Source organism: Sardina pilchardus, chromosome 7, assembly GCF_963854185.1.
Source record: "Sardina pilchardus chromosome 7, fSarPil1.1, whole genome shotgun sequence".
Classification (NCBI taxonomy): Eukaryota; Metazoa; Chordata; class Actinopteri; order Clupeiformes; family Clupeidae; genus Sardina; species Sardina pilchardus.
This window is the reverse complement of record NC_085000.1, coordinates 3,145,704-3,160,703: the sequence shown is the minus strand read 5'-3', so window position 1 is coordinate 3,160,703 and position 15,000 is coordinate 3,145,704. Positions and strand designations below refer to the sequence as shown.

Sequence of the window (15,000 nt, the reverse complement as noted above, 5' to 3'; positions counted from 1 at the left end):
CAATAGAGAGGAGAGCTGTGCCTCCACACCAGTCAGACTGTGTGTGTGTGTGTGTGTGTGTGTGTGTGTGTGTGTGTGTGTGAGGGCCCTTGCACAATCAACTACACAGCCACCAGCAGGGGAGAGCTTTTTAAACATGTGTATTTGTGGACCTGGTGCTTGGCCTGCCCGGCCCAGCAGGCTATGTTACAGAGTCAGAGGCAAACAACTGTGCCATGACGTGTCTGGAGGAGACAGAGCTCAGCTCCATGCAATTTCCCACAGGAGCCTCAGAGGCATGCAGAGAGCATGGACCAGGACCAATCTGATCTGACGAAGTCCACACTCACCGTTTGCCCAGACCAAAGCACACAGACTAAAAAGCAAAGAGCGAAAAACACTGTGTATGTGCCCTTTATTTCACTGACGAATACATCTATTTGCAAAATATTTTTAGACTTGCAGTCAAGAAGTTTCTGACAGCCGAGTACACTTGACTCGAAAAGTTTTGTCAGCACAGGTCGAGGGGGCGATATAAAGAAGCATATCAACAGGTTGCTGGATGCAACAATATTAGATATAAAGCAATGTCTTTGACAAGTTTAATCGATATTTAGTCGAAACAAACAGTCTTTGTAGTTCTAGGTCAGCGCCGGCTCACCCTCGCTTACAGGCAGGCAATAACAGCAGTCAGCGATCAACGCGTCGCTGTCCATGTCACATGGTGCTGAAAACAGCAACTAACACTGAATGACGGCTGAAATTACCTCGGATTAATCGTAGCTGTGGTTTCGACATAATAAAAAAAAATCTCTATAGAGATTAACAGCCTGAAAAGCTGTGACATGAAATAGCACAGGTGTGCAAAGACCATGTAGTTGTAACCTCTGCCAAGATAATCACGTTGTCGGCGCAAGGGGACAAAGCTTGTAGCTTGGCGTGAGTCCAGTATGAGATTGTATTAAATGTGTTATTCGAGGGAAGGTGAGTTACCAAAACGCAATCGGTTTAGACAGAAAATAACGTACAGAATTCACCTTTAGGAAAGTTTGACAGACCATTACTATCCATCGAATATTAGTGTAGGCTTTCACTTTGAAGCCTTATCTTTACACGTATCTAACCTAAATGCATAACTTGAAATGGCTATAAATGTACCATTCATCACCCTGGGACAGTTCAAGGAATAGCAATTATATGGGGAAACTGACTGTAATAATATTAGAGAAGTATAAGGTCACCTTTTCTGCTTGGCAGATAAACATTTATTCTGGAATAAAGCCTTCGCTTATAGGCACGTGGATGCAATCTAATTTCGGCCATTGTTTAATCTCTTGGTACAACTTTATTTTTTTTTAGAAGGTGTTTGCTTCGGGGTGGTATGTGTTAACATGTGTCTCATACACACTCTTCAAAGAACTTGATACAGATGTTTTTTTAAAAATAATGTTTTTTAATGCTGCCATTACAGTGCTTCGGACACTGCATGGCTTAGGGAAAAGAGCTGTAGCGGCATTTCCACTGGGTAACCATACAAGTTGCTTTGGTTGTAAACTAAACGCACGTTTCTCAGAAAGCATTGCACACTAAACCTAGAAAATAACCTGAAACCAAAAAGAAAAAAACATAGGCTAACACAAGGCGATATTTCACAACAAGTAGGCAACGCCGCGGACGGATCACTCATTGAACTGCACAGAGAACTTAGTCCTCCACTGTAAATTGATGCAAATGAGATCCCAGGTTTGTAGTAGCAACTTCCCCAGTCAGTTACCGGCAGATAACACACACTCACACACATGCACACAGACAATATTTGCTTAAACATATCCAACCTTCTAGTTCATTGTCCATGTGTAGACTCCCCTTGCAAAGCAAACGGTCCCCTTGTCTTTAGCAAAAGCAGATGTCATTCATCGGCATCCTGACCAATGTCCCAACTGCTGCATCTCACTCATGCAATTTCTCCACACTATCGTAGCGCTAAATGACGTCATGAACGGCAATAATGAATCCGTGGAGAGATGGAGAGAGGGAGAGAGCTACAAGCTAAACTGCGGGCACAAACAATGGTACAAAAGTGCAGGAGCGACGTGTAGGAGAAGACAGAAATATTAAGCCCGCACACTTGTCGTACTCCCGTGGCCCCCTCCTCCTCTCCTCTCTCTATCCCCCGCCTCCACCCCCCCCCTCCCGCGCCACCACTCTGCCCCCCGCTAGCCTGCAGTAAAAGGAAAAATCTCGCCACGAGTAGACGGCGGTGCCCACGTGCCGCAGGTAAACAGACGCCCTAGTTTTTCCACCAGCCATCGCGCCTTTTAAAAGCACGCGCCCCTGGGCGCTCTCATTACTATTAATAATTTGCCGTTAAGTGTTTTTTGTTTTTAATAAGTACATATATTCTAATCGTCGATCCGACGGAGCAGAGGTGGGTACATTGATTTCATTTTTCAGTTTCAGCTCTTGAATCATTTTGTTACAAGTGCATTTTAGTGAATTAAATACTTGTCAGCGCGATGGAGAAAACGACACGTTGATGCGTAAAATGCAGCTTAACGTCGTTTTCTGCTGTCAACGTCAATGTCGAAACGCTCGCTTTGTCTACACGACTAGGCTCCTCGTTACAGTGTTTATCAAACACACCCACCGCACTGTGACACCGCATGCAGAACTCCCGTTGTTCGAATGTGTGGGCTTGAAATTACGAGTTCACAACATAGCGCCATGCTTATTACAGTATTTGTTTAAGTGATCCATGTCATCGTTTTCGTATTGATGCACAATGTTTTTTTTTACACATCAGAAATCTATTGGCTGTGTGGACAATGAATCAAATCACGGTTACAACGCGAGGCAACTCTGTTACCTCTGCCGGTTTTTTTGTCCTGCCCGTGGCTCCGTACCTGCAGTGCTGCGGAGAAAAAAAAGCGCCCCCTCCCCCATTCTGCATTATGACAAATCAAGCCGGGCAGCTGTGCCACTAGCACATCATAGCATACTCCCAGGCAAGGAGACGCGTAGTGTAGCTATGGAATGTGGACTTGAAAGAGATGTGGTATAGGTGGACTTGTGACTAGGAGCCTATTTAAAGGAAACTATCCTCACATCGCAGCATTCGTTCATGCCTTCATCGGTTTTCAATGCATCATCGAGGATAAAGGCAGTGGAGTTATTTGGAACGACCCATGGACATAGCGCAAGATTTGCACAAAGCACCACACTTCCATAATAGTAATAACACACACACACACACACACACACACACACACACACACACACACACACACACACACACACACATTGTCAATATAATTTCCCAATCCCTATCATAGATGTCAATGGGATCCACATGTGGATGATCAACATTCATTTGTGGATGATCAACATTAATTTCTTCATTTATACATCATGACCACCAGAGACAATAATAGCCTACTGCTTTCTTGTATAATCCACAGTGGATGTAACTGTTCAAGGTGAGTTCCATTGTATGAAATCATGCATGGCATTTTCCCTTCGTTGATGCTTACAAGTTTGTGCACTGGCAATCTCATTTGTTTGTTTCAACAATCTAACTCATTTGGAGTGGACTTTCAGAGTTGTTGTGTCTGTTCTAAGTGACAACTAGGAAGGCAGACACACACACACACACACACACACACACACACACAGCCCACACAGAAAACACATTACACAATGTCTAGACTAGATGTTCTTTCTCAACTCCCATTACTATTAATTAAGTTAGCTTTCTGGTCCAGGGCCTCTCCTAAACCGACTGAACTAGACATGAACCTCTTTCCTTGTGCAAGCACTCCACACACACTTGCTGGCGGCTTTTCAACACAGTAAGGCGGCTACAACAGCAGCTGAAACAGTGGGAATGAATGCAGCCAAATGTGACCATTGCAATCAGACAAGACTACAACTTCAATAAATCAGCTCCTGTTTTTGTGACCAAAACTCTGTCAAATGCAAGAGCAGCAGTTAAGGAAAGAGAGGCACAATGACACAAGCCTCCCACAGTGTCTGATTTCACTGTCCAACTTAAAATAAGCCCACCTGAAGGGTAGCCATATCAAATGATTCCACACGCTCCACAGCAGGCCCTCAAGTGAGTGGACAAGAGTCGGCTGAAAGGCTTCAAAAGGAGACTGCACATCAGGAAGTCAACATTCCTTTGGCCCCTGAGTTATATGTGTATATGCATGTCTTTATGTCTGTTTGTGTGTGTGTATGAGTGTGTGTGTGTGTGTGTGTGTGTGTGTGTGTGTGTGTGTGTGTGTGTATGTGTGTGTGTGCACGTGTTTGTGTAGTCTTTGTATGAGTGCTTTTGTGCACTTGTGTATGTGTTTACATGTGTTGTTTATGCACTTGTTTACATTTCAGTGCATTCACAGGCCCTTTAGCATAAAAGTGCATCTGAATGTGAATGTTTGAGTGTTTGTGTGTGTGTGTGTGTGTGTGTGTGTGTGTGAGACTGTGTGAATGGAGCAGCTGAAGTAGTGGTGTATGAATGGCAGAGGAAGCCGGGTCGTTGCTGCACACACACACACACACACACACATACACACGCACACACACACACGCACACGCGCACACACGCACACACGCACACACACACACAGTCTCGAGCCGCCAGTGTGCTCTTCCTCCTCCTCTTCCTCCTCCTCCTCCCCCCTTCTCTCCTGCTCTGCCTCTAGGGCTGTCTGCATTGCAGCTGTCCCTTTGCCGAGCGCCTCAGCCATGCCCTAGTTTATCCTGTCAATGCACACTGCACCAACAAACGCTCCCCCACCTCCACAGACAAACACCATCAAAAAAAACAGCACACTCCTCTGCTCTCCTCTTCCTCTCATTTCCTCTCCTTTCCTCTATTTCTCTTCTCTTCCTCTCTTCTCCTCTTCCTCTCCTCCCCACTTCTCATCCTCTCCTCTCCTCTCTACTTCTCTTCCTCTCCTCTCCTCCTCCTCTGATTTCCTCTCCTGTCCACTTCTCTTCCTCTCCTCTCTTCTCTTCCTCCTCGTCCTCTCCTCTTCCTCTCCTGTCTCCTGCTTTCCTCTCCTCCTTCCCTTCTCCACCTCTCTTTGCTGACTAATGTACACACACTCACACACCATTCAGTCACAAACACAAACATTTGTTCTGTTTCACTCCTCCCTTCCCCCCTCCACACACACACACACACACACACACACACACACACACACACTCCTAGACACAATCTGTCATTCTCTCATTGCGGTCTACAGTAACATGTTAGCGGTGAGTAGGTATGTGCCGCCACCTGTCCTCCCAGTGATGGATGGCGAGGGCCTTCGACCCCTGCTGGCCCCTAATGTAAGTTCCCATGTCCACTCCCCCCAGTGATGCATGTCCCTCACTGACCGATGATCTGTCTACGTCCCCTTCCTGTGGGCATCTATGGCGGAGCCCACAGAGCCTGTGTCCTCGTCGGCTACAATGTCCGACTCCCCATCAGCTGATCAGGACAGGCAGACCGCAGCGTCCATGGCAGGACTCAAGGTTAGCGCGTGTTTGTGGGCATCTATCACACAGCGCACAGATATGGTGTCAGAGGTTTTTTGGGTTCATGTTTTGATGTACCCCATCAGATGATCAAATGTTTTTCTTTTTTTCCCATCTTTGATGTGCCCCCCCCCATCAGCTGATCAGGATAAGCAGACTGCAGCGTCCATGGCTGGACTCAAGGTTAGCGTGCGTGGCATCAATCACACGCTCCCTCGGCCGTTTTTTTCCCCCCTCTTCCCGTGTCCGTGTTTGATGTGCTCTGACACCGGAGCCTCTGTTCCGTCGGCGTGTCCGGCGCAGGGACATGTGTGGTGGCTCGTGTTTGATCTGCGCTGGGGCTTTGGGGCTGTAAATCCCAGCCGTGATGGGATGATCTAGGAATAAGCTCTCTGGCGATGGGAGGTTAATACAGACGGATGACACCGAAGTGAGCGCCGCCGCGGGAAGCTGGGAGCGGAATAAGACACACCGTCTCCCACATGAGGGGTGAGAGGCAGCACAGAGACAGTTACGAGACCATTAGATGGATTCAAATCGCAATCACATTGGACAGTAAAAAATAAATAAAATCCTACAACACGTCTTTTGAAAACAGCTGATAGACATGGCCTAAGACCGCATGTGAAGTCATTTTTTCGGGATGTACTATTCATGCTGAGAAACCCCAAAATAGTGCCTTTAACTTCCTATATGGTCTTTATATGTGTATAAATGTATGTGTGTATGTGTGTATATGCGTATACATTGGCAAGCGTGTAGGAACATACTGTACATTCCATCATATGGCCCACACTGACAATATTTCTATTTTAAGAGTGTGATACTGTATGCTGTTCAATCAGTTTCAGGAATCCCATGCGTTGGTATGTATGTAATCCATAACTATCCCACTATGGTCATGCTCTTTAAAGAAAGAGTAATAAACAATTCAAAGCCAATACACTTCAATCCCTGGTTCCATAAACCTGAAAACAAACACAAAGTGTTCACCCACTCACACAACACTATTTGTTAAACAGTATTAAAATATCAACACTCTTTCACCAGTGTCCAAAACTCTTATCTTTTAATCCTCTCCATATGCTACCAACACTGCATGAGCATGGTCAGTACACATGCAAAAAAGTTGGACAATTATGCTCAGAACTGTGGTTTTCAACATTACACCACTAGTGTCATGAGAAATGGTAGATAAATGGCCCCAGTTGGTTGGTGTAGGAGAGAGATTTGCATGGTGTATGAGATAAATGCTCTGTGTGTGTGCGTGTCCGAGGAGAAGCTTACGTAGAGACCCACACATGGAGGTCAGCAGCCCTGGCAGTGAAGCAGCGCTGATCCTCTCCCTCTGAGTACATCAAATGACAAACAAACCCCAATCTATCCTCTTATGGCCCTCTGCAGCCACCGTCCCTGAACCGCCCATTCCCCTCAGACCACATCAAATGCCAAACCATTCCAATCTGTCCTCTCCGGGTCACTCACCTGACCTCAGATGAAGGTGAATTTGCAGGGGTGGGGTGGGGTGGGGGTACCAAAACGCTTCAAAGCTGCCCTTATGATGTCTCTCTGAGATCCCTCCATCTATTTAACAAGCTTGCTGCTATCAACAAACTCTCTGTCTCTGACCCAGCCAAACAAAACCCCTTTCAACTCTGATAAATTGGTCTGGGACTTAACAGCCTATCTGTCATAGTCCACCTCCTACTATCTGTCAAAGGGAGAGATAAAGTGTGTCTTATTGTTTTTCTCAAATCAGAGATTGTAATCACGGGTCAGGCTTAAACAGGTCCAAGTGTGTAAACGTCTGAACGTATGCTTAATTTCATTGGCAATGCTGCAATATAGGCTTGCTCACAACAGCGTGCAAAGAAACATTGAACGTGCTCGCCCTCTAGTGGTTAAGTTATATTACAACAGCCAAAGTAAATTCTCACATCCAGAAAAAAACAAGAAAAAGAATGGGAAATAAAGAAAGAACGAAAGAAAGTAAGAAAGAGAGATGATGTTCATAAACAAGATAGTGAAAGACAGGAGGAGAAAGATAGATAGAAAAAGAAAGTGAGAAAGACAGAGGTCACACACACATACACACAAAGAGAGACTCCCAGCGTGGGGGGGAGGGGAGAGAGAGATAGAAACCAGCAGAGGTCCTACCGTCCAGAGAGAGCCAGTCGTGCTGCGAAGAGGGCAGGGAGGGCAGTGCGCGGGCCTTGTACTCAAACACCACCGAGTTGGAGATGATCTGGCTGCTGACCGCCACCTGCAGGGTCACCAGCCCGGTGTCATGGGCTGCAGGGGGGGACACAGAGGGGCACAGAGTCAGGGCCTGCTGGGGGAACATGTGGCCTGTGGAACATGGAGGACTGGACAACATCTGGACAGATCAGATGCTCAGAGGAGCTGGGAGCACATGTGGTGGGAAGCTCAACACATCAGATAAATGTTCTTTTGAAATGAATAGAATCATGTCTATGTGGGAAGTAGGGGTGGAGATTTTATGATTGACCGACTTCCCTTTGGGCTTGTGTTTGAGAGGACACAGAGTGATGATATGTGCCTAAGGTACTCATTTAAGTGTGCCATGCTCATACAGTGCCTGTAGCTTTATTACTGTTGCAACATTTGGAATATCAAAATAGTGTGAGTCTGAATATATTCATCTCCATTAGTTTGATACACATCTCCGAAATACATTATGCACTATGCTGTATACACTGCTATGTCTATAGAATTCACACTCTGTAGGCTGTAGGTTGTAGGTTGACTTAAATGTACAGTATATTGACGATGGCACACAACCCTGCATAGTTGGTTTCTTTCACTGTGTCTCACTATGTTCACAGGGCTTTAGTGATAATTATTGAAGCTGGCTCATTTCCTACGGCATATCACTCATCATTAATCCATAATTAATTTAAATGACTGTATAATTTACTGTGAAAATGCTGTTACTATAATCAACTAATAACACACATTACAAATAATACTTAAAAACACACCTCCTAACCTATTTCTACAACATGATATACTCAGTATTAGATTTCCTTGGCAGTAGTAGATTTTGTAAGACATCATTCACTGTTATTTTATAATAGATTAATAAATTCACTGGCTTTTCGCCAGTTATCAGTGCACTGGTTACTCATGCACTATGGGGGAACCTACAGTAATTCATTTGAGGACTGATGAAAAGGGTCATGTTTTTGGACAGAACAACAGACATATTCTACTGCTCTTAGAATATTACTGACTACAGAGAGTTCAGATGAAATACCCTCGAAATCCACCTGACCACTTTTCTTTTAATACCACCATCTACAGGCCGATGGGTATACAGTCCTGAATGTACACATACTGTCCATTTTTTTAATCAGTTTTTTTTATCAGGTTCCTGTAGTCTCCACTGCACTACATGTAATATACTGTTTACACTGCACTACCTGTCTATTGTGTTCACATCACACTTTTCTGCACTTCTGGTTAGACTCGAACTGCATTTCGTTGTCTCTGTACTTGTACTCTGCACAATGACAATAAAGTTGAATGTAATCTAATCCAATCTCACCTAATCAATGTTACAGTACATAGTGGAATACCAGATGTTTTAGGCACACATCACTATGACAGCACAGTTAGTGCCTATTATTAAAGAGACTTTAATAATGAGAATTAATGACATTGATATGCGTTTGATAATCAGTATGTGTGTATGTCTAATCACACGACTATGAACATGACAAAACACATATGATCATAACGTATATGAACAGTGTGCTGTGGAAATAATGAGCTAGTCTGGAAGGATGCAAGCACCCATGTGTTGATGGGTAGAGTATAAGTAATAGAGTGTTTGAGTGATATTAAGTATTTATGACCATGTTTTTTTCCACTAGAATATGACTGTAACCTTGACCATGATAGATTGATGGATGGATAGATAGATAGATAGATAGATAGGTAGATACAGTAGATAGATAGACAGATAGATGGATAGATAGTTGACTGGAGTAGGTTCCTCACCAGGGCAGTAGCAGCGCAGGACTCCAGGCTGGATGAGGGAGGCGGGCACAGAGATCTGGTCAAACAGGCAGCTGTAGTTACTGCTGGCCTCCTGCCAGGGGCCAGTGATGAGCACCTTCACCCCTCCCTAGGAAACACACAGAGTCAGCATCATCTGCACTCTCTAGCGCGTACACACACACACACACACACACACACACACACACACACACACACACACACACACACACACACACACTCCTCATCTCCTCACTTGAACAAGCAGGTGGCTTGTCCACAACAAACAAACTCCCACTTAAGCTTTTTTTAAACACTCATGCTTGAGTGTGCTTTTTCAAACAAGGATGCTTATGGTTTGGTTCTAAGAACCTCTTCTCATAAACACACTCAAATGGTCACAAGGGCTAGAGTATTTTCAGAAGCCATGTCAATGCTTTACAAATTGCACTGCTGCCCCGCAGTGGTGGATAATATGAACTGCACCAAATTTGCTTTCCTCCTGACAAACATGGACTATGTTTCCCTCTGCTGGTTATAGAGTTAAACCACAGCCAGACTGACTGAGATCATGCATTACTGTAGGTAGTCTAGGTACCATGTAGAAGCACCAGTTACAGCAACAATTATGAATACTGACTTTGCTGTGTCAGTATTCATAACAAGCTGTCAATCATACAGATACACACACTGCACTTTACAGTATACTCTCTCTTGCTATTTATTAAAAAAAATATTTCTTGATCTTTCTTCTTCACACACTCGCACAGAAAAAGCTGAACAGCAAACGAAATTTCACTACATGTTTTACATTAGCATTTCTATGTATGTGACAAATAAACGTCCTTGTATCCTTGTGTCCTTGTAAATAAAAGCTATCCATAAGAAGGATCTGGAGGATAGTGTACTGTATATGCATAAGAAGGATGTGGAGGATACTGTATATGCATGTGATCTGGCGAGTGCGATTGAGGACTAGTGCAGAGAGACTCACCTCAGGGTAGGACCACTCGGGGGAGTAGTCAGTGACCATGAAGAGGCGGCCGGTGGCCTGCAGCATCCCCAGGGCCCCCTGAGCCACGGCAGCGGACACCACCTCGGCTACCTGCATGTAGGCCAGCGAGCCCTGCTCCCCTGCGCCTCCTCCCGCGCCTCCTCCGCCCAGGGACTGGGGGCTGCAGCAGGACTGGAGGCAGAGCTCGGCGGGGCTGTAGCTGGTGGTGCCCCTGTTGCCCCCGTCCTCCTGGCCCTGGGACTGGGCGCCCCCGCCGCCGCCCGCCTGGCCGTCCGAGCCTGGCGGTGGCGCCACCAGCTGGTGGGCGTAGAGCGTGGCGCCGGGCCCCACGGCCGAGGCCCCTCCGTCCACCGAGATGAAGTCGTTGATGAGGTCCGAGAACTGGTTGCCGAAGGAGATGTCGAAGTGGTCCAGGCTGATCTCCATGCTGCCGGAGGAGCCTCCTCCTCCGCCGCCTCCACCCCCGCCGCTCAGGCCCTGGTGGGCCGCCACGCTGTTGTAGAGCCCCTGGACCAGGCCTGCCCCCTGGAGGAGCGGCTGGAGCTGCTGCTGCTGCTGCTGCTGCTGCTGCTGTTGCTGTTGCTGGGCGGAGGTGCCGTTGGTGTTGCCGCCGTTGCCGTTCCTCATGCCCTCGCCTCCGCCACCTCCTCCGCCCTCCGCGTTCTGCTGCATGTAGTGCTCCGCTGCGCCGCCTCCACCGTCACCGTTTGCTCCTCCTCCACCTCCTCCTCCTCCTCCTCCGCAGGCCTGGAGGTGATCCCCGGGCTTGAGTAGGCCGTCTCCCCCGTTCTCGGTGGCCCCGGCCTGGCCGCCGCCCTGCTGCTCCAGGCCCACCACCTCCTCGTGCTCGGGCCCCAGTCCCGGGAAGCCTCCCTGGTACTGCAGCAGCTGAAGCGAGCTGGCCTGACCCTGGGCCTCGGACGGGGAGACCCCGTTGCAGTTGGCTCTGTGCTGACTCTGGTGCGGGTGGTGGTGGTGGAGGTGGCCGTTGCTGCCAGGCGAGTCGGTCTTGACCACCTGCAGGCCCATGTAGGAGCCGTCGTGGGAGTTGTGCTCCAGGGAGAGGTGGCTCTTCTGCCCCGTGCCGGACCTGCCTTGCTGCTGCTGCTGCTGCTGCTGCTGCTGCTGGGCCTGGCTGGTCTGTGGCGCCTCCTGCAGGAAGAAGCTGGGACTGCGGCCCTGGTGGGCCAGGTGGGGGCTGGACATGGCGTGGACGCCGTAGCCCACCGAGGTGGCCACGGACGCGGAGAAGTCCTGCTTGGTGTCGATGGCGCTGAAGTCCATCTGCTCCAGCGTGGTGCTGGGGCTCAGGCCTCCACCGGAGGGCAGCAGAGAGCCGGCGGGGGTCAGCGTGAGGGAGCCCTGGGCCGAGCCGCCCGACGAACAGGACACTCCGCCGCCGCCTCCGCAGCTGGCCACCTGGTAGCCGCTCTCCTTGGCCAGCTGCTGCTCGAAGGACATGTCCTCCGTCTTGATGTTCTTGACCAGCGCGGCGCTGTAGCCGTAGCCGGAGTCGGACACGGACGGCGAGTGCTGGAGGCTGCCGTTGGAGCTGCCCGCGCCGGAGGACGAGGAGGCGCTGCCGGACGAGCCGTCCACCTTCATGGCGCTGCCGCCGTACGTCTGGCCCTGCTTGGGGTTGTTGAGGAAGCAGTCGGGGTCGAAGTTCATGGCGGTCTCGGAGATCTTGAGGTTGGCCGAGTCCAGGCTGCTGGAGAGCACCAGCTCATCGCCGGCGGCGGACAGCATGGACAGGCCGTCCGAGCCCACGCCGACGCCGACCGGACCGCCGCTCCCGTCCGGCCCGGCGGCCCCGGGGAAGGCGAACTTGTGCCCGTCGGAGGCCACGGCCAGCACCAGGCCGTGGGCCGCGTCCGGCCCCATGATGTGGGCGTTGGGCCCGCCGGACGGCGACATGCTGTAGACGGGGTCGCCGGTCACCTCGGACATGAAGACGCTCTGGGAGAGGCCGCCCATGACGTTGGCCACGTGGCCCATGCCGCCCACCACGGCGGGGCTGTCGGCCATGTCCGGCTCGCTGTTCAGCCCGCTGCTGATGGACACGGGCGAGTTCTGCGTGGTGTCCGGCACCTCCACCTGGTTGGTGGACGACACCTCCGTGCTGTTCTGGTGCAGCAGCGCCGGCTTGTGGACCTTGCCGTTGCGCTTCTCCCGGGCACCTCCTCCTCCTCCCGCTCCTCCTCCTCCTCCTCCTCCTCCTCCTCCTCCTCCTCCCCCGCCGGCGGAGCTCTTGCCCGCGTGGCTGTGCTCGGTCTTGCCCTCGGACACGTCGCTGTTCTGGAGCTCGGAGTGGGCGCTGCTGTAGCTGCTGGAGCGCGGGTCCACTTTGGGGGAGATGATGCGGTGCTTGGCACTGTTGCACTTGTGGTGCACGCTGCTGCCCGCGCCTGTGATGAACACACACACACACACACACGTAGAAACACACACACACACACACATACACACATAGGAACATACACACACACACACACACACACATAGGAACATACACACACACACACACACACGCATTTGACAGAGAGAAAAGAGAGATTGAGAAGAACAAATGTTAGAAGAAAAATAACAGTGCTCACATGGACAGAGTCAATTGATTGTTAAATTAGATTTGTCATCTAAATGAACAGTTTCGGTAGGTATACATGCACGCATACATTTGCATGGTTTTTCGTAATCTAACCATAACGAATGCACATTCGGTTCCATATTTTACTCTGTTTGTCTTGCTGAAGAGTATCTAATTTAATTTACTGCTCAAATGCAAACACAAAGCAGCAGAAATATGCTGTATGCATCACATACATCAAGATTAAAGCACTCAGACCTACACACAGATAAACTGGCAAGGGTATAGGAACTGAAAACATGAAAAATGAAATACAAAAGAACTTCACTTTAATTTGTAAAAATATATTACGCCATTTGTGTGATAGTGTGATTGAACACATGTGGTCTCTATGGATTTTTGCCTGGGAGGACCTGTGAAATGCTTTGTTTGGAATTTGAAAAGCAAAGTGTTTGCTGCGCTCAATCATACCCGTGTCCAATAATTTGAACCTGGGGAGCAATGCGTCAGCTGCCAAGCCTTAACAACAGACAGAGCACACAGCTACCCACAATGCCTTAGTAACGAAGAACCACAAAAAATCCATAACTGGCGGAATTGCTGTGTAGGAATGTTTTTTTGTTGTTGTTGCTGTTGTTGTTTTTACTCAGCACTTTGTATATTCACACAAAGAGACTTTCTGCTCGACACATGGATAGCTTGGAATGCTCAGCCTGGTGGAACTAACTACTGGATTCAAAGAGGCAACACAAAAGACACATTCCAAAAGGCCATATGAGCCTCGATTCATTACTCATCTAAAAATATTCTTCAGGTGTAAAGGTTTCAGGTAGTGGGTGTTGTGAATGACATAATTACGTGCTATGTGGTGGTAGCTTGATGTTGTTTTGGGGCTGTTATTTCAGTTTGTGTTGTGTACATAGATAGAAACTCTGGGAGCATAGAGGACAAGAAATGGCATCATGACTTCAATGACGATTATGCTAGTGAGCTCAGTTGCTATGCAAATGTGTGAAGCGAGCTTTAAAATAAACCACAACCAGTTGCATTAATGTGATGTCTGACTTGTACCAGGGGAGATAGGGCATTGAGCAGATCTAATGGATTATTCTGGTACACAACACAAGCCTGAGATCTGACACTTCTCAAACATTTCTGCTCTGTGTTTTTTTAACCTGCTTATTTTCCTCACCCCCTCTCTTTTTCATCTCTCTCTCTCTCTCTCTCACACACACACACACACACAAACACACACACACTCTCTTTATGTCACACATACACACAAACGTCTCTCTCTCACACACACAGCGACATCTCTCTCTATCTATCTCTCTTTCTCCCTCACACACACACACACACACACACACACACACACACACACACACACACACACACACACACTCATCACACACATCTCTCTCTCACACTCCCCCTTAATAGCTCTGCATATGTGGTTGGGGAGGATGGAAGTTTTTAAAATGTGAAGTAGTGGGCTGCACTAACGTCTGTATGTACTGAAGTTGTTTACATTAAGGCTGTAATACTGGATGTTATTGTTTTGCAGTGTTTAAATACTTAAATATTGGGTTAATAAAGGAATACTAAGCCTGTCTCTCCCCCTATTGCCCTCTTCTCTCCTTCCCTCCCTCTCTCCCTCTCTGCGGGTCTCCTCTCGCCCTCCCTCTCTCTGCAGGTGTCTTGTCTCCCTCCCTCCCCGTTTCTCTCCCTATTGCCCTCCTGTCTCCCTCCCTCCCTCCTTGTCTCTCTCTCTGTAGGTGTCCCATCTCCCTCCTCCCCTTCTCTCTCTCTCTCCGGGTGTCCTGTCTCCCTCCATGTCTCTCTCTCTGTGAGTATCGTGTCTCCCTCCCTC

At 48.4% G+C, this 15,000-nt stretch overlaps 1 protein-coding gene across 1 annotated transcript in view; it reads right to left on the bottom strand.

Annotated features, from left to right (window-relative positions):
* Positions 1 to 15,000, bottom strand: part of camta1a (calmodulin binding transcription activator 1a) — a 430,378-nt gene that overhangs the window by 34,450 nt on the left and 380,928 nt on the right. Inside the window, exons 8-13 of the mRNA XM_062540165.1 lie at positions 12,799 to 12,951; positions 11,971 to 12,729; positions 11,121 to 11,934; positions 10,523 to 11,036; positions 9,532 to 9,658; positions 7,666 to 7,800 (exon numbers count right to left, since the gene is read on the bottom strand). Of these exons, the coding sequence (XP_062396149.1) occupies positions 7,666 to 7,800; positions 9,532 to 9,658; positions 10,523 to 11,036; positions 11,121 to 11,934; positions 11,971 to 12,729; positions 12,799 to 12,951 (2,502 nt within the window). The remainder of the gene's footprint in view (positions 1 to 7,665; positions 7,801 to 9,531; positions 9,659 to 10,522; positions 11,037 to 11,120; positions 11,935 to 11,970; positions 12,730 to 12,798; positions 12,952 to 15,000) is intronic.